The sequence below is a fragment of the Pseudopipra pipra genome, chromosome 1, assembly GCF_036250125.1.
Source record: "Pseudopipra pipra isolate bDixPip1 chromosome 1, bDixPip1.hap1, whole genome shotgun sequence".
NCBI lineage: Eukaryota > Metazoa > Chordata > Aves > Passeriformes > Pipridae > Pseudopipra > Pseudopipra pipra.
In genome coordinates, this window is record NC_087549.1 from 152,913,535 (window position 1) to 152,933,579 (window position 20,045).

General features: G+C 43.4%; 1 protein-coding gene and 1 long non-coding RNA gene across 2 annotated transcripts in view; both read left to right on the plus strand.

The window, feature by feature from the left end:
- Positions 1–20,045, plus strand: part of LOC135404764 (uncharacterized) — a 204,261-nt gene that overhangs the window by 49,201 nt on the left and 135,015 nt on the right. The window lies entirely within an intron of this gene.
- The window catches only part of LOC135404739 (vasoactive intestinal polypeptide receptor-like), a 106,117-nt gene that overhangs the window by 48,576 nt on the left and 37,496 nt on the right, over positions 1–20,045 (plus strand). The window contains exons 3-4 of the mRNA XM_064639484.1: positions 5,139–5,246; positions 16,404–16,507. Coding sequence (XP_064495554.1) covers positions 5,139–5,246; positions 16,404–16,507 — 212 coding nt within the window. The remainder of the gene's footprint in view (positions 1–5,138; positions 5,247–16,403; positions 16,508–20,045) is intronic.

Sequence of the window (20,045 nt, forward strand, 5' to 3'; positions counted from 1 at the left end):
CTGAGTGAGATTGTTGCAGGAAGCATCTTTTTGGGGTCTATTTTCTTCAGCCAGGCAAAAGCTTAGTGCTCAGGAAGATTGATGCCATGATAATTGGCTGTAATGAGATGGTTGTAATGGGACCAAACTGGGCAACCCCAAGGTGAGCCCCCAGGCTGCTCTTCTGCCTGAGCTTGTCAGCAGGAGAATAAATGTCACCCCAGAGCTATTTACAGCCCTAACTCCTCCTGAGAGCTTGGAAAGTGCCTGCTGATATCAAACTGGAGTGAAAATGAGTTTCCAGTGCAACACACCAGTCTGTGATGGCACCCCCTGATATCTCGCCCTGGCTTAACCAAGCTGTGCCTTTGCCTTGCTGGTGTCTCCCGTGGGGAGTGAGAGCCATGCAGAGATACCCCAGGCAACAAATGGGTATCTTTGCATCTGAGCATGGCTTCAAAGAGCAAAATGTGTGGGCATGTCATTCAGAAGGGACCAGGAGTGACCCTATTCATTAGGGAGGACTCAGTGTGAGTTTTTAGTGGGCACGGTGGTATTGGCTCAAAGGTTGATATTCTTGGAGGTCTTTTCCAACCTTAATGATCCTGAGATTCTAAGAAAGAGACACGTGCTGGAAGAGGTGTTTTTTCTGCATTGGGAGTTCACCTGGGTTCAGAGAGTGCCTGGCACCAGCCTGCTGCCATTCATTTCTTCCCTCAGCCGAACCCAGTCTCATTCCAGAGCTGTGCCAAAGCTCTGGAAGTCATGTTTATTCATGAAGGAAAGTTATTCTCTGCTGCTTCCTAGATAAGCTCTGACTGTGTATTTGCTGTAAGTGGAGATAGGGCTCAAATAAATGGGTTTTATGCTCTAGTCTGCCAGTTCTGCAAACCACTGCGTGCCTGTGCTCACGAGAATTGACCTCATTTTTGTTTATTAACCTTTAAAGGGGAGAGGAGATGAGGGCCTGAGCTCTGACTCACTTTTAGCAGAGACAGTGGAAAAGGTGACCACTGCGTGCAGCTGTGGTGAGGTTTCCTAATCCACTGCAGCCAGGACTGGGTCAGTGGTCTTCAACTACTTCTTCTGGGTCAGAACCTCTTAGAGGAGGGCTCTGCAAAGCCCAGTGAGGCTGATGCAGCCTTTGCCTTGGATGTGGGGCATTTGGCTTGCAAAGAGGAAGGCTGAACTGCTGGATATAAAGATCTGAGCTCCTGTGTGTGGCCTCCAGCCCAGTCCTTGAGCAAGGCTTCAGGAGTCCACTTCGAGAGGGAGAGAGAGGTGGCCACTGGTGATTACACTAATTGCAAGGCTTACAGAGCAGGGAGGACCAGTTTGATCTGCTTATCTGAAGGAAGGTTAAAAGGCAGCTTCATTAGAGTTGTGAAGGATTCTTTCCTGCAGCCTTCCAGAAGAAGATATTTGGCTCCAGAGAGCACTTCACCATCCACCAGGGAAGAGCAGGGCAGAGCTGAGGGTCTGGAAGTCACAGTTAAAATAATTGAAAAGGAAAAGACTCTTTATATACATATATATAAAATTGCAAGGGTTTAAAGAGTGTACCCCAATACCCAGGGATGTGGTAAGTGCTTGGAAAAGTCACACACTTATTTTTATGCTGCTTCTCCAGCCTCACCTGTGATCCTTTCCAAAGCAAAGCACAGCCCTTGGCAGTGGGTATTCCTTGGCTTTTGGTAAGAAACTAGTGAGCAGAGCAGTTCTTTTGATGGAAATGAAGTTGAAGGGTAGGTTAATTCATGGCTCATTTGCACCTGCTGCATCAGGTAAGGATTGATAAACACCTTTGCATCCTTCCTACAGATACCAAGTGCAAGGGAAAAGACAACATTTATAATTAATTAATGGAGAAGCACTTACCAATCACCAAACATGATTTAATTAGGCCAAACAACTTGTCATCTTTGTTACGTCCGTGAAGACCAAATGGTGCCACCAGGAAGAGAGAGATTTCCCTTTTCCAAGCCATATTGCTGCAGTTTCTGTCCTCAAATAATTTTCTTGGGTATTCATCTCTCACCCTGACTGAATGTTGCCTGCCAACCCCCAGCTCCCAGCAGTTTGCCAGTCTGTCAGTTTGGGAGAATGAAAGGTATTTTCTGGAAGGGTCTTTGATAAAGGTTGTCTGTGTCCTGGGTTGGATGGAGGGACACAAAGTTTAACCTGATGTTGTGCTGGGATGGTTACAGTGTGAGCAGCAAGCATTGGACTGCAGATGCAAAGCATCTTGCAGGTATCAATCTTTGATTGTTCCAATTCTTTAAACATGAGTTATTCATGCAGGCCCTCTTCTACTCGTTGGAGAGAAGAGGACATCTCTAGAAAATTACTGAACTTTAGATAACCAACACAAGAAAGACATAGAATTATTAGAACAGGTCCAGAGGAAACCACAAAGATGCTCCAAGGGCTCTGGAGCCCCTCTGCTCTGGAGCCAGGCTGGGAGAGCTGGGAGGGTTCACCTGGAGAAAAGAAGGCTCCAGGGGAGACCTCACTGTGGCCTTCTGGGACCTTATAAAGGGTCCTTATAAAAAAGACCTTATAAAAGATAGGGAGATCTTAAAGGGACTTTATAAAAAAGATAAAAAGTGAGTTCTACATGGACAAATAGTGATAGGACAATGGTAAATGGTTTTAAATTAATAGAGGAGAGATTTGGAGTAGATATTAGAAGGAAATTCTTCCCTGTGAGGGTGATGAGGCCCTGGCACAGGTTGCCCAGAGAAGCTGTGGCTGCCCCATCCCTGGAAGTGTCCAAGGCCAGGTTGGACGGGGCTTGGAGCAACCTGGGCTAGTGGAAGGTGTCCCTGCCCATGGCAGGGGCTGGAATGGGATGATTTTTAAGGTCCCTTCCAACCTAAACCATTCCAGGATTCTGTGATCCTATGGTCCAACCAGAGCTCTGGTTTCCATTGGCTTCTTTAGGTTTAAACTCCTGATTTTAGATGCATAAATTTAAGAATATGAATCCCACCTTTAAAACCTGGAGCATTCCAGGGAGCTGCCCAAGTACTTTCAGCACGTCTGGGGCAGCAATAAGGAAGAATGGTGGTGTAAGATCTAACAGGCTCTGTAAAGATCTATTTACAGAGGAAATCATTTTTAAAGATACACTTTATTTATCCTGCAAGGCCAGTCTTGCATATCTTCACTTTCTTTTAATCAAAGAAAGCTTTTGTTACAAAATTGAACACCTAAAAGCTTTCTTCATCCATCACAGGTGGTGGTGAAAAATGTCAACACAGAAAAGAGATACAGATCACAAAAATGCTCCAACTCTATAATTCAGGATATTTAAAAAGCCATCTGATACTATCACCTTGTACTTTATTTTACATTATAACCTGTCCTGAGGTTATGGGCTCACTATAATTTATTGATGTTCAGGGAGGAAAAGATTGTAGAGCATGAAATATCCCGTGCTGAAATCATCTGTTTTCCATGGGAAGAATCTTTAATATCTTAATACCTGTGGAGCTGCTGGCTGTTTGGTGGCAGATAACTATGAGGCTGTTAAAACTGAGCTTTGCACCTGATATTAGGAACCTGAAAACTGAATTCTAATGAACTCTTACAGGATGAGAAAGATACCATCACTTATTCCATTTTTCAGGCTCTGATAAACTCACCCCAGGACTTCATTTGAAAAGTTCCGTTTGTTCGTGAAAGAAGGGAGGAAAAAACCTGCAAAAAAAATCACTTTGAAATAAGCTGAGGGTTCTTTTTCAGCTTCAAAGTGTTTTTTGTGTGCTCTCTTTATTGATCTGAGACAGCACATTGCCTCGGTGTGCACAGGCTGACGATGACACCAGCCCTTTTTTATAGCTCAAGTAGTAAAAGATGTTTTAAAGGAGGAATTTCAGAGCAGGGTATAATTACCCAGAAGTGCAGTTTGACAGTGGTTCTCACAGCTCCCTTTGCTTGCACGTGAAAGGCGTTTTCTCAGCGCTTCCTTCTCGCCTCCCTGGTTCTCCTGTTGGGCTGTTGACCTGAACAGCAGCATTTTAATCACATTTGGGGAAGTGTTGCAATCTAATGGGGCATCACAAATAACTGAGAGCAGAGATGCTGGAAAAAAAAAAAGGGAGTTCTGTTGACAACCCACCTGTGTAACCCAGGCAGCAATCTGTTGGAAACAACCCAAACACCCCCCTGTTGGAAATTTAAAGGAGGGAAAAGAAATGTTTTCAAAATTCTACTAGGAACTCTAAAATAGGTAACATATTAAGGCAAAAGCGTATCTGATTTCTTTTTTTTTTTTTTGTTATTTAATTCAAGTCTTCCAACTCCTTTTGGCTTCAGTATTACTGATACATTATTCAACAGTGCAGCCTGTGTGGGGTATTACTAATGCCTTTTGAGAAATAAAAGGGTGAAATCAGAACAACATTAAAACTCCATGTTTTTCTCCCGGGAAGTTTTTTATTCTATCCAGAAAAATCTTCAGAAATGCCTCATTTTTACAAAACCCCATGTTTTCTCCCTTCATTCCAAGCTTGGATAGGTCAGGTTGTCTCCCACCTCGCACCACCCTTCCACAGAGAGCATCTCCTGGCCACAGCACTGTCCCTCCTCAGCCTGCAGCTTTGTTTTGTGCCTTCCCCCTTTCTGAGGAGAAAAACTCCTTCTGGGGAAGGGATTTGGCTCCTGATCCCTTGATTGTCATCCGTGTCCCCTTCCTGCTGTTCCCAGCCCCTGCCCAGTCATCCCATTGCAAGGGGAAGAAAAAACTGATGACAGAAGTTTGTGGGAAGCAGAGAAGGAAGGGGGATCGTGTCTCACATTTCAGATCAGGTGTTTTAATGCAACAGGGAGAGATAAGGGCAAGGAAGAGAGAGACTTGATTAGGCATTTCTGCCTTTTTAATCTGTTCTCTATCAACTCTGATTTGCCTGCTTCTTACACCAAATTGCTGTTCTTTCTGTGCTGATTTCTGGAAAATTACAGATGCCACCAGTGCTGAATTTCAGGGACTAGGGTAGCTGAAAGCTGCATGTTTAAATGAAATATTTCAGTGCCTTTCATTCCAAAAGGTGCCTGCACTGAGGTGATGGGCTCCACACACCTGCTCCAGTCCCTCTGCTCCATCCAGCAGACACAACTCATATGTGTCCTACCACCTGCTTTTCTCTTCTCCCCAGGTTGCAGGAGGCAGTGGGACAACATCACGTGCTGGCCTGAGGCAGAGGTGGGGGAAGTCGTGGTACGGCCCTGCCCGAAGTACTTCAGATTCCTCACCTCTTTTCTTGGTAAGCAAATCCCCAAAACCTGTTTATGGCTTCACTGCCAGTGGGGTTTCACAGCACATCACAGGGGGAAGCTCCATGATATAATCAGAGGGAGAAACAAACTCTTTCCACAGGGTGAAGGAGGTTTCCAAGCCCTACATGATGCCCAAACCATCCGAGCATCTTCCCTGTCCTTGCAGCACCACCTACTCTGGATCACAGGGATGCAAAAATAGCTCCTGGTGAAATCCAATAATATGGATGTTGTGCAGTGAGAACTGAATAAACCTGTGTGACAGTATGTTTGTTGTACAAAATGAGCAGTTTAGTACCATCATTAATTAAGTCTCTGACAGAAAACAAACAAGCTGAAACTGCACTGAATAAAGGATTATTTTTTTTTTTCTGCTGAAATGACAAATTTGGCCACAGGCCAAGAGATTTAACCTGACAAATAACGGGCAGAGAAGGTTAATGGAGAAAATCTCTTAACTCACTGGGGTGTTTGGGGAAGGTTTGGTTTAAAATTCAGGTCTCAGGGGGCTGTGCAGCAACAGGACTGTTTGTCTCCTGGTAGTTTATGGTCACTTTTCACTCTTTTTGTTATGGAATCCCTGCAGGCCTCCACAGAAAATTGAGCTCTTTTGCACTGGAGATTATGGACAGAGCTGATAAGTCTCCACTTTTAGAGCCTTGCAGTCTGAACACACATGAAGGACATGGATGGCAGCAAGGATACAATATCACCCCTGTTTAACAGGCTGGAGCATTGCACTCATTAACCAGCTGATTACATGCCTTGCCCAAGGCCACACCAAAATTCTTTGTAGACTCAGAAGGGAAATTCAAAATCCCCAGAGTCCTATCCTAGTGCTGACCTCCCTGTTTCCAAAATTCCCTCCTAGTTCATCACTCCTGTGTCAACACCCAGGGAAAACAGGCAGAAGCTGCTGTAATATCACATCTTGCAGGACAAGACCCCTGTGCACTGGTTCAGCCATGTGGAATAATTGCCTGCTGTTCCTGCTTTGTGCCCTCTCCCAAGCACAGCATTCACTCCCTGGGTTTTAGAGACCCAGCAGAGTTACTTAATCAGGGAAAAAAATCTCTCCAAGAAGTTTTCCTAATGCATCATCCCACCAGGGCAGAGCAATGAGGAAAATATTGTATATATTTGGTCATATATATGTATAGGGCAAGCACTGGAATGGGCTGCCCGGGGAAGTGGTGGATTCACTGTCCATGGAAGTGTTCAAAAATATAGAGGTGGCGTTTAGGGACATGGTTTAGTGGTGGACCTGACAGTGTTGCATTAGTGGTTGGACCTGATGATCTTAGAAGTCTTTTCTAACCTTAATGATCCTATGATTCAATTTATATACATACCTATATATATATATATATATATACACATAAATCATTGTGGCTATGTTGAACTTAAGCTAAGGAAAGTGAGATGCCTTTAATTCTGTGGGAGGATGTGTGTAGGTACCTGAACAGCTCTTTAGGTATCATGTGCTGCACTGATGAATTTTGTGTTGAGTGTAGTAGAAATGCAGGTACTGAGCTCACAGATGGGCACCTCCACCAGAAACACTGAGGGCTCCATTCAGGTTCCTAACCATGAGCATCTGGTACTATTTGAGATGCACTGGAGGATCCAGAAAGATTCCTCAGCTGGTGCTAAGATTACCTGTATTTAGGAAACCAGTTTCCAACCTGGAATGGCATTTGTATCGACTGGTTTTGGAGTTTTCCAGAAGTAAACCTATCTCTGAGCTGGTTTTACAGTCAGAGGTGAGAAGAGGACTTCTGAGAGGTGCAGTTCAGATGGTTTTTAGACTGACTTCAGGATGAGCTGGATAACATCAATAAACCACGTATTTCTCTCCATTTACAACGGAACAATTGTGGAGTGGCTCTGGCAGATGGGACCATCTTCCAATCTGGTTGAATCCCAGCTCTGCAGAGCAAAAGTGCTCCATCTCCTCCTGTAAACACAGCAACTGATGCCCTTCCCAAAGCAGAAAGAGCAGCTTTGATTTTCTCTGAGCCATCCACTTTGTACAGCCACACACAGAAGTGGGAAGCAGGGATGGTCTGACATAAAGGCAGGGGAAGATTGCCTCTCGTTTTATGGGATTTGTTGCAAAATTAATGCCATCAAAGTTTGTGGAGCAGTTCTTCCTTTGTAGCAGTCAGTACCACTGAGTAGCTTTCAAGGAACTCAATCATCTGGTTAATGTTTGTGTCGTCCTCTTTGATCCCTTCGCAGGGACACGAAAGCTTCTATCAAGCTGTGAGCAAGAGAAAACCTTTTTGTGTATTTATAGCAGGAAAAGGGTGAAATACTGGGAAGCAAAGAGTTAATGTCATTTTCCTGCCTGGCAGAAAATATGCTCTTCAAATGACTAATATCCCATCTCATGGAAAATAAAGGATAAAATATCTCGTGGCATTTAGGAGCCTTAAAATGCCTGCCGTAGTCCTGATGTCATTTGACATTGAATTTTTATGGCATTCACGGCTTCAGAAAATTCTCATTATTTCATGACATTCGTCACTACCACGTGAAGGAGACGGATAAGAATATTTTGGGCACCTTCTGTTAATGAAGTGCATTACTTGCTGTCCCTTGACCAGAGCATTCCAGCTTTCTTTTAGCACATGGAAGATGACATTTGTAATAGGGATTTATTTCTCACGGTTTCTCCAGAAGCAGATTGTCCATCATGCACACGTGGAACAGCATAAATTAGAACTGACAGTCTTTAAGCTTCAATTGTAAGATTAATTGACTTAAAGAGGTGGGGGTGGGCATAACCAATCTCTGGAATCCCACTCACTGAGGTGAGATCCTTCTGAGTTTTGGGCTTGCCAAACTCCTTTTTTTCCTCTAAATTTATTTCCACTCTCATTTTCCGTCCCTCATGGACACTTTTTGTTCTATATTGCTTTTGAAACTGGAACAAAAATTGAATAAAACGAGGAGAGGGATGAGCAGATACACAGGGCTTGTGGAGTTGTTGTACCTCCCCCTACCCAGAAATGTGCATCTTTTTTTCTTGTGAATGTTTCCTGGATTACTGTGATTGCAGTGTCAAAAGATCTAATGGGAAATTTGTCCTAAAGTTTGACAGCTCTGCTTTTAGTATGAGAAAACAAACAGTTAACGAAAGGTGCCTAATTAAGGGGAACATGTGATGTTAGAAAGGGAGGAATTACCTGTATTAATTAAGGATCAAGGCTTTCACAATTAGGAAGTGCAGGAAGGGGAAAGGGAGATAAGGAAAAAAGGGAGTATTGCCCCAAAAATGGGGTGCAGGATATTTCAGGCCACTGGAAGTGTGGCTTCAATAACTGCAGGCCAAGTGATCTGAAAAACAGCAAATGAAGAAAATGAAGGCTGTGCCTGTTGTGTGATGTGCTCACACCGTGCCATGGGTCCTGCTATGCCATTAAATCATGAAATATAAAAATATGAAATAACGTAAAACACTAAGCAGAAATTTTATTGAAAGAATGACCTTGTGAGATCGTGGCTGAGGCAGAGAAAGCAGGTGAGGAAAATATCTTGTCATGATTACCCCACAAGTTTTTCCCAGATCTAACCACTTCAGCATCTAGTTTAATGCAAGCTGTAGCTGTCTGCAAGTCTCAAGTGCTTCCCAAGAACAGTGGGACGGATCAATAACAAAAATGGAACTATTGATGTGCCAGTGGGCTCAGCAGCACCTCCAGGAGAGTAAATGATAAGGAGTGCTGTTGCTTTAATAGCTTCTGCTTGAAAAAATCAGTTTGTGACCATGGAATATGATGAGGGAGAAGCAGGACATTGCTAATCAGAGCAGACCTTCCCCTCTGCTTTAGAGGCTGTTACAGAAAAGGGCAAGGGGAGCAGGAGGGGGTAAAAGCAAACACTCCTGAGCAATGATTGACCTTATATCTCTTTGTATGAATTCAGGCTCCCATTAAAAGCCAGTAAGAGGTTTTCTTCCACAAAGATGAAAGAGCTAAAACAGCACCTCTAACACAAACTTTCAGACGTGTCTCTGAGTCTGAAGTGTGTGTTTGAAACAGATGAGAGGCAAAAAAGAAATTAAGAGAAAAACCTTAAGAGCCAGACATAGACAACAGCCCTCTGCATTTATTCAGTCCAGTGTTTAACTCCTACCCGGATCAAACACCTTTGATAAAGAAAATGTTCTGGTTTTATCTTTGTTCCACTAACTCCTCCCTTCTCTCCTTCTATGTCATGAATAAACCACGTCATTCTTCCACCAGGCCCTTTACTGGTTGGTATAACCCAATCTGCAAAGTCATTTTGATTCGTGCCCCTTCCACATGATTCCCAAAGGTATTTATAAACCAGGGAATTGAATAAGAAGTTTTGCACGTGTTTGTTCCTGTTCCAGAAATTCTATCCCAGTTAGGAACTGGTGTGTGCAGTGTTTTGGTGTAGAACAGCATCTCTCCATTTTCCCCGAGGAACAGTGATTGGAAGAAATATTCACTGTGTAACAAAGGTAGATCCTTTGGAAAGGGATATGAGGATCCTGGAGGCAGAGGAAGAACCCTCTGGGTTGTTTGAGTGGGCAGTGGAGGGAAGAAGGTCAAGGCCAGGAGACCCCATGGAAGGTACAGCTGAGCAGGTCCATCAGGTGGGAGATTCATGTGCAAAGGAGAACAGGGCCACTGTCATTGGAATAATGCATGAAAAAGGGTAGGGACAGACACTAAACAAAACTAGATTAATGCTTATCCATCTGTAAAAATGTGGATTGAAAGGGTCTGAGTCTGAGGTAAATACAGTCGTGGATGTTGTGGAGAAAGTAGATAGGGAATGATTGTTTTATGGTCTAATGGAGAAGGGGTACTGAACAAAATTGTCCACAAGAAGGGCAAAAATAAACATATGGAGGATGTTTTCACACAACATATAAAGAAATTGCAGGACTGAGAGGCCTGCAAGGTACAGGTGAAAGCCACAAGTATAAAGAGATATCAAAATTATTAGAAATAGGTAAGAAAAATTCAGATTACAGGAAGAAGATAAAGGCAGTGGTGAGGTGTGTGGGACAGCAGCTCATCTGCAACCTCCACTGGAGAGAGATGAGAAGATATTCCCACTCTCACAGGGATATGCAAGACACAAAGCCATAAAGCCATTTAGCTGCTTATCCTGCTCTGCTTCCTAGGAAGATTCAACAGTTCTTCATCCAGTTTGAGGGGGAAAAAAAATTAAGAAAAGAGAAGAGAGTTCTCCTTGTCTCCTGATCGGTGTCACTATTGTCAATTCATTGCTATTTGTCATTCCAACCAAAAAAAAAAGATAAGAGTGGTGTGGGATAAGAAGAAAAGACAAGAATTCTTCTTTTCTCGGAGAACATTTAAAACAATTAGTAAAAGCTGAATATCCAAAAACTGAATTAGAAACAGGAGTGCTTAGACATTTCCTTCATGAGTTTACAGCTGTTGGCTTTTTGTTTTGACTTGGGTTTTGTTTGCTTGTTTGTTTGTTTGTTTTGTTTGGGGTTTTTGGGGGGTTTTTTCGGGGGATTTTTTTGGGTTTTTTTGTTTGGTTGGTTGGTTTTTACTGTTTTTTTGAAATGCTAAAAGAAAACATGAGGGGTTCTAAGCAAAACTTGTCTCAAAATTTAGAATCAGAGAACCATCATCGAATAGTTTGGATTGGAAGGGATTTTAGACATCATCTACTTCCAGCTGCTATGGGTGGGGAATCTTCCAGTTTGTTGTTATATAGGAGGAATTTCCTTCCACCTGTCTTTACTACCCAGGGCAGAGAGTTCCTGAACCCCCCTGAAACGGATAAAAAGCTGCTTAGGATGGGTTTGAACCACGTGCCAGGTTTGGTACAACCACACAAGCTGATCACTCACATGGAAACATTCAGATAATTGCTTCCAACCATCAGTTCCCTTCCTGGAATAGGCATGCCAGCAAACCACGCAGATTAGGAAATTAGAAAGGGCTTTGTGAACTCCTGAGAAGTGTTTGCTTAAACCTGGAGCAGCTGCTGGGCCAGATGGCAAAGTCCTGCCCTACAGCAGACGTGGTGCTAGAAAGGTGCAGAAGTGTGTGCAGGAAGTGCAATCTCTGCTCCTGCTTCATGTCCAAGGTCATTCACCTCCAGGGCACACTGCAAGCAGGTTTTCCAGAAATACAGGCCAAGAGCTCATCCCAAACCACATGGCAGTCACAACTTCCTCATGAGGGGAAGGGGGACAGGCCCTGAGCTCTGCTCTGCGGGGACCAGTGACAGGACTCGAGGGAATGGCCTGAAGTTGTGTTGGGGGAGGTTTAGGTTGGATATTAGGAAATGTTTCTCCACCCAGAAGGTGGTTGGTTGGGCACTGACCAGGCTCCCCAGGGCAGTGGGCACAGCACCAAGGCTGCCAGAGCTCAAGGAGTGTTTGGACAAGGCTCTCAGACACATGGTGGGATTGTTGGGGTGTGCTGTGCAGGGCCAGGAGTTGGACTTTGATGATTCCTGTGGGCCCCTTCCAACTCAGGGTATTATGTGACTCTGATGTAGTGCCTGAGGAAGAGCTGTGTTTTATTATACACACATATAGGGCAGGGGGTTGGCACTGGATGATCTTACAATCCCTTCCAACCCAACCCATTTTATGATTGTTTGTTTAATATCATAGAATCATGGAATGGTTTGAGTTGGGAGGGACCTTTAAATGTCATCTAATCCAACATCCTCACAACGAGCAGGGACATCTTCAACTAGATCAGGTTGTTCAGAGTCACATCCAACCTGATGACCTTGAATGTTTTCAGGGATTGGGCATCCACAGCTTCTCTGGGCAGCCTGTGCCAGTGTTTTACTGTGCTCACTGTGACAAAAACTAAACCATACAGCAGTTTACACTGACTTAGGTGGTCCATCCTCCCTGGGTAGTGTTTAGGGTGCTGCAGAGTGGCTGGTGTTGAACTTGAGAGACATCTTGCCCTTCTCTCTGGGGCTCAAGCCTGAAGCCACTAAAATGTTTGCACTGCTGTGGTCAGTACATGTGCAAAGAGCAGAGCTCATGGCTTGGAATGGACCGAGAAATGTGGGGAGTTAATTAAACAGTTGTGGCCTGTGATGCTTCTCATGAGCCTTTAAGGCCCCGCTGCAGTAAAACCTCCTGAAAACTGGTTATTCAGGCCTGTGGCTTCACCCCTTGCCTTTCAATAGTGTTTTATGTATTAACTGTCATTAACAGCCATATAAATGAGCCAAAGGTCATCTTATTTACACTTTAATTCCCTTCAGTGGCTTTTATACCACAGCTTTGGAATCTGCTTAGTTTCCCATCCTGGTTCTCCTCACTATAGTCTCTTCAGCTTGTATAAGGATTACTGACTTTTTTTTCCCCTTTCCTTTCTGCACAGTTACTTTGCTCCCTTTGTTCCTCCATCCCCTCCCACCTGGCAGGGAGCCTTATGGAAAGGTCATCACCTTGTTCCCTTTCCAAACTCATCTTTAAACTCCTTTGTCCTCGTACCTGCAAAGAGAAATGACAGCAGTGAAAGAGCTGAGGTGCTGAGGTCCCTCCAGTGGTGCTCAGGACTCACACAAATCCACTTATTGCACTTTAGCAATCACTGTGCCTCTGCTGAGCCTGGATATCTCCCACCTTCCATAAAGAAGTGATTTCACTTCATTTACACTGCAATTAAACCAATTTAGGCCAGTTGCCTTCCCTCCTCTTTGCATTTTCTAGCCATGGCTAAACTAAAACACATCTCCATTTCCATAATGAAACACTTTTTTACTGTGAGGGTGACCAAGCACAGGAACAAGTTACCCAGAGATGTGGTGCAGTCTCCATCCTTGAAGGACTCCAAGAATATCCAAAAGGCATCTGGTCATGCTTCCATTCAACCAGTTTTAGGTGACCCTGCTTGAGCAGGGGGTTTGGACCAGGCGACCTCTGAAGGACTCTTCCAAACTGTGATTGCGGGAAAGCAGGAAACTGAGTTCTTGTAAGACATTACAAGGTTATTGTTACCATAAATGAGACTCAGTTGTGGTTTTTTCAAGTGAAACTTTTTGTTATTTATTTTTTAAATGGAAAACCTCATCTTGTTGCTTTTAGGAGCAGATGCACCAGTCTGACAGTTGGTAACATTTCTGATCAAAATGAAATGCAAACTCCACAAAAAGCACATTGTTTCATGGCTGTTAATACCACCAGAGTGAGGGGACTCTGTTCACCCCAGGGATTTGAACCTTCTTTTTCCACAACCTAGAGAAGAGTCTGGAGCACAAACCTACTGGCAGTGGGATGCTTTCCATCCTCAGTGAGTCTTCTCCACTCTGCATTGCTAATTACATATAATTGAGTTATAAACCCCGGTCTCCTTTCTCATTAATTCTTCAGGAATACAGTTTAAAAAGTTTTAGCTCCAGTCTGAGAGGAAATGAGAATTTTTGGGAAATCTGGTGAACTTCCAAAGGCTGGAGATACTCTTTTCAAGCCTGGAAGCACTGTCTGTTCTGATGCTGCCACTTGGGTTTTCAGTGTACTTCGTTGGTGCATCATTCTAGGGAAAACTTGTGCTACAAAAATAGTGAGAAACAGTTCTGTAAAATGGCACATACAGCTTCTGGTGCTTTGAAAAATTTGCCTTTCCATTGACAGATGATCAGACTTTATTATCAAAGTCTAGTGGATAAACTGAGAGCAACAGAGACCACAAGAACTGGCTGGATTTTCGCTGGGGATCTGTGAAACATAAAAATCTCAGTTTAATACTTGTCTGAAGTTCACTGCCTGTAAACCTCAGAGCAAGAACTAATCTTCTGAGACACTCTTCCAAATTTTATGGGTTTTTTTCAATATAGAAATTAATCTGGTAAACAGTAGTAATTAGATATGTTGTTTGGTCTGAGGGGAGACATCAGCCATCACTTGAGCCAAAACTGCTGTGAGGTAAAATCTTTGGTTTTTTAACCTTGTACTTTTTACACCTCTCAGACATCAGTGAACAAAAATTTCTTGTATCCCACCATGTGGGTGAAGTTGCACATCTAAAAGTGACATGAGCAGTAAAGGGTGGTAGAAGAACTTCTGTGGGAAGTGAGTTTCTCTAAAAGCAAAGTAATTGTTATTATTATGATTATTTTTTAATCCCAGTGATGCTGTGTCATTGTGCTTCCCTCTACCTGAGTTCCCCACATCTGCTAAAGTATTAAGACAATTTGAGAGCAGCAAGAATTCTAAAATAATCAAACAATTGTGAGGAAGTGCAATCAAAAAGAAGAAATATGAGAAATTAAGCTGAAAGAAGCACCCCTTAGTTCACTGAGGATAAGAAACAAGGAATCACAAAACCACAGTGAAATCTAAAATCATGCCCAAACAGAAAGGAGGAGTTTTGAGCAGGAAACAGGAAGCAACGAAGTTCAGATAATGGGATCCATTGTAATGAAGAAGAAATAACAGAAATTACATAACACCTGAAAAAAAAAAAAAGGTACTGAACAGTCATGTTCTTGATTTTGTTTGCCCAAGATCTCTTACTATCCCAGTGTGAAGCCTGGTCAAAGGAACTGCAAACAGTGACAGTGCAGGAAAAGCCTGAGGAGCAGCACCAAGGTGTGCTGCAGTTGCTTCTTCTGGGACAGCTGTGAAAATGAACCTCCAAGAGCTTTCATGGAGTTCAGATCTGCTGTAAAGGCAAATTACAGGGATGGGTTTAGTGTCAAAATCCACCTGTCACGAGGGTTCAACAAGTGACCAAAGCCAGGGGTTCAGGCTGCTGCTGATTTCAGAGCAAAACGAGTCCCTGGCTGGGAAGATGTTCAGATGACTCAATTGTCAGAAATTTCTACAGGTGAAACTCGAATATTTTCATGACTCACACCTGCAGAATTGATTTGCTCCTGTTTGCAGAGGTTTTCTCACTCTTGTGTGCAAAGAACCCCATTGTTGGAAACATTTGCGAAGCTCTTGAGTTTCACCGCTGCCATTTTTCATCAAAAAAGAGAGTTTTGACTGCTGTTTGTTCATCCTGGTTTATTGTACCAGCTTTCCAGTCAGGGGTGACAGTTTTGTGTGATGAATGGCACCAAAGGAAGGCCACAATGACGGGATTCCTGTGAGGTGGGCAGGGTAGGGATGGGTGGTCAGAGAAGGTGCTGGGGGAATTTGCAGTGTATTGTTGAATGTGCTTCTGCTTTCTTATTTCTGTATGGCCAACATGTATCTTGGCCTTTTAGGGTACAAACCTCTCAGGGTGAAGCTTATCCTGATTGCTGCTCCCTCCTCCTTTTGCTGGATTAAGCCAATTTGGGTTTAAGGTGCAGCTGGGACAGGGAGCAGAGGTGTTTTCCAAAGTGAGAAGTGCTTTGTTCTTACAATCCTTGGTGGATCAGGAAGCCCAGAGTACCAAAGAGCCACGTGAACTTCAGTTTTGCCAGTTTTGGCTGAAGGAGTGAGATGTCCTTGTGTTAATTAAGGCTCTTTTTAGCTGGTTGGAGGCCCCAGGCAGTCAGGAAATCTTCCTGTCCTTGAGTACACACATTAAAACAGGCAATACAGGTTGTCAGGATGTGTTTTCTCTCCCTTCACAGCCAAATTTTGAAGTGTTTAGTCCTCAGACGAAGAGTGCAGTAGAATTCCCAGGAATCACATTTGACCAGGCAAGGTTTGGGTTTGAAGGACCACATTTAGTTCCCAGGCCCCCAACCTTACCTGCACCATGTGAAGTGAGCATTTCATCTATCCCTGTCTCAGCTTCTCACAAGCACAAATAATTCACCTGATCTGTTTGGATAAATTTTTTCCACAAAAGAAGGAAGGAACAAGAAGGAACAAGGCAATGTGACAACAACCCTCTCAAACAATACTGGTGCAGTGCCAACAAGCAAAGGTCTGGGTGCAACTGGTATTATGTACCATTAGAAGAGAAATTTTGTGGGCAATTCAGTATTAAAATGTACTTTGTTTTTCAGGTCTGCACTTTACTACCCAGTGGGTCCCTCCAGTTTATATGTTCTGTGTAATATGAAAACTTAATAACAGAGAATAAGCATGAGAATTTTACTCTAAGTGTTACAAGAACTGTGCTCTGGCATTTGTATCATGACAGGCAGACATTTGTTTGGTGGAGGGGTGAAAGTTTGTTTTTAAATTGTGGTTTTCTCTTTCCCAACAGGGAACGTGACCAGGAATTGTACAAGCCAGGGCTGGTCGGATGTGTACCCTGCTCCCTACACCGTAGCTTGTGGATATGATTCCAACAGCACTCCAGGGGAAGAGGTTTGTAAACCTGGATGGGTAGACATCAACATTTAACAGGGATCCATATCAGATGGTCTCCCCATGCCCAGTTTTTTCCATTTCCACTCTGATTCCCCAAGAGAGAAGAGCCCTCTGGAGGATCCCTGGAAGCAGAGTTCAAATGCTTGGGCAAAGAAATGATCTTCCCTTTGGTTTTATAGAATCATGGAATGGTTTGAGTTGGGGGGGACCTTAAAGACCATCTCATTCCAACCCTCCTGCCTTGGGCAGGGAGACCTTCCACTAGACCAGGTTGCTCCAAGCCCTGTCCAACCTGGCCTTGGACACTTCCAGGGATGGGACATCCACAATTTCCAGGGCAGTGACAGGAAATCAGCACCTGTGCAGATCAGGCCAATGTCTATGTGATGCCCACACATAACTTCAGGTGCTTCATCTTCCATGGTGAACTTTGAAACGTGCCCTCCACATTCATATTTGTCCTTAAGTCGATACGGTGATTCCAGTCTTTCTAGGGCAACATTAGGATCAAAAGGGATAAAAAGGATATAACTCACTTGCCATCAGGGCTGCCCTGCTGAACTCAACCAGCTGAATATCTAGAGCACTGTAAGGAACACACATTTCCATGCAATATTCCTGAATTTTGTAAGGAAATCCTCAAGCTCTCTGGGATATTGTCTGTATATAAATTAGCGATTGCTGACCGAGGTATAAACAGCTTTATGGAGTGGTGTCATTACACAGGGAGGAGTTTGTTATTGGTTTGCTGCCGCCTGAGACAAGAAGGGTAAAGTCTAAAGAGGGTGACAAGTGTCAGAAGCAAAATTCACCTCACCTAACTCAAAGTTCAGCATCTAATCTAAACTAAACTAGTCCCCTATAACTGTCACATAGTCAACAAGAGAAAGCTTATGCTGGAAAAGAATCACATTTCACAGCAATCAGATATTGTAGTGTTTATATTTTTATATAATAGGTTTATATTTTTATATAATATGTTTATATCTTTATATAATATGTTTATATTAAACCTCCTCCCATGTTTGTGGGGGGTTTTTTTCTGTTTTATGACATGTCAGTGTTTGTGAATGTTGGACATAGGAATCTCAATAATGAATGAATATATGTTTCCAGTACCTAAAGGGGGCTTACAAGAAGACTAGAGAGGGGCTTTTCACAAGGGCATGGAGTGATAGGACAAGGGGGAATGGCCTTAAGATGAAGGAAGACAGGTTTAGATTACATATTAGGAAGAAATTCTTCCCTGGGGGGGTGGTGCAGCACTGGAACAGGTTGTCCAGAGAGGTTGTGAACTGCCTACGCCTGGAAATGTTCAAGACCAGGTTGGACAGGGCTCTGAGCAACCTGGGATAGTGGAAGGTGTCCCTGCTCATTGAAGAGGGTTGGAACAAGATGATCTTTAAGGTCCCTTCCAACCCAACACATTCTGTAATTCCATATGTGGTGAGAGGTCTCTGCGTGTGGTCACACATTCCCAAGGCACTCAGGAGAGGATCTGAACAGAACTGAGGCAGCTTTACGAGTGGAAGAACACAGAAAATAGCCAAGGGAAAGTTGCACAAAGAATTCCAGGGCTCTTCTGAAGAAAGTCTTAGTCTGCCTTCAAGGTCAGCCACCACTTCACATCCTCCAGTGTCCCATCCCTCAGATCGAGCTGTGTGGCACCAGCTCAGCGCTGCAAAAGCCATTGTTACAGGTCTGCTCTGGGAAGGACTTCCATCCAGAGCCCTGGTTTGTGTTCCAGCTGCAGAGGGGATTTGGGAATTCCTGGGACGTGCTTTGGCGACCCGACGCATTGCGGCGTTGCCAGAGTGTCGCGTTACCAGGAGAACCCGGATTGTGTTCTTTTAATTCTTTCTTAATTATTTTCTCCTGATTTCTGCACTTTTGTCATGCTGTTTGAGTCTAATTCGTGTGAAAGGTGACTGAGGGGGGTGAGCATGCAGTACTAGCCTGGGAGGAAGAATAGTTTTTTGTTGGTGGTGTATTGGCTGTCGGTTTGGGGAGGAAGAAGTAAAGGGAATAGGAAAAAAGAACAGCAGGTTGTGTGGGACACGAGGTCCAGGACAGACTGATAACCTTCCCTGTGTAGAACACTTCATGAACTCTTGGGCTCAAGTTTGGGCCAACATGTTTGGCAACTGAAAGACTTCACATCAGTGTTTCTCTTCTTTTTCTCTTACAAATGGAAATGTTTCCCGTTGTAGACCAAGATACCAAGGGGCAAACGTTGAGGTTACTGAAGAGAAACCAAGGATGATGATTCTTAATTAATCTCAATTTAACATCTACCTGAAATAATTGTTATTATCGCAATCCTGTGAAATTAAGCAGAAGCTTTCAGAAGTCAGAGACACAATGAGGAAATTGCCTAATTTCATTCTGTAAATTGGTCTAGGTCTTCATCTAGAATCCAGGCATCCTGCCATGTATTGCCTTCACTTACCTAAATCCCTCTTTTTTCTACTAAGAATATTTTAGTAATCTGAACCCTGAGTGAAATTCCAATTCCATTCATGCTCTTGGGTCAAATCCTCTGGTTTGATATCTGTAAAGTAGGAACTGATTGTCATTAGCAAGTGCAAATGAAGAGTGAGAAGTCATTATGTGCTGTTTCCAGAACAGAGATGACCCCACATGCTACATTAAAGCTGAATTCAGAACCATCCCTCTCTACAGAAAAAGGATTGGTCATCATGAAATATAAAGGCAGGGAATTGCTTGTTGAATAACACCAAGAACTTTCCTGCTCCTGGGAATAACTCTAAGAAGCAAAAGACCTATATCTGTATTCACACTGGAGAGCTTCCATCCACCACCCCACTGCTGACATCTCTTGTGATATCCCTTAACTTCCTTTCCTCCATTTCTCTGCTCTCCTAAATACAGTGTGGGACAACCTCTTCCTCAAACACAGTCCCCCACCACAAGCTCCCTCCTTCTGCTGGCCAGGTCTTTCCTGGAACATTTCTGCTCTGGTGCCACCAAGAAGGAAACTAAATAATGAGAGAAAGATGAAACCAAGAGGAAAGAGGTTGACTGCTTTTACTGGAAAAGTCTTGGCTGCCTTTGAGATCCCAAACTCCAATAAGGTTGGAAAGAAGACTTAATTTAGGTAGCTTTGAGTGTCTTGTTTTAACCCCCCTCCAAGCTGGCTTGTGCAAATGCTAAAGGATTGCTGCTCATCTCAGCCCCACTGGTTCTCTAAAGCACCAAGTACTTCTCAAGGCCTGTGAAAATAACATATAAAAGTGTCAACTCTCAGTGTTATTGAAGAGCATTTTCCCAAACAAGGTTAGGTTTAGATTTTCTGTCCAAACTGCTCTTTGTGGTTTTGGTTTTTCGGGTTTTTTATTGAAAAGGAGGACAAGGAAGGCAGAGAAGGGTCAGTCAAGGGCTGGAAAAAAATGACATTTTCCACAAACTGAGTTAGATTCTCATAAAAACTTAGATTTTTTCATTGATAAAATAAATGTCTAAATACTTTTATCTTTTGTCCTTTATTTAAGCTGAAAATCAGAACGTATTGATT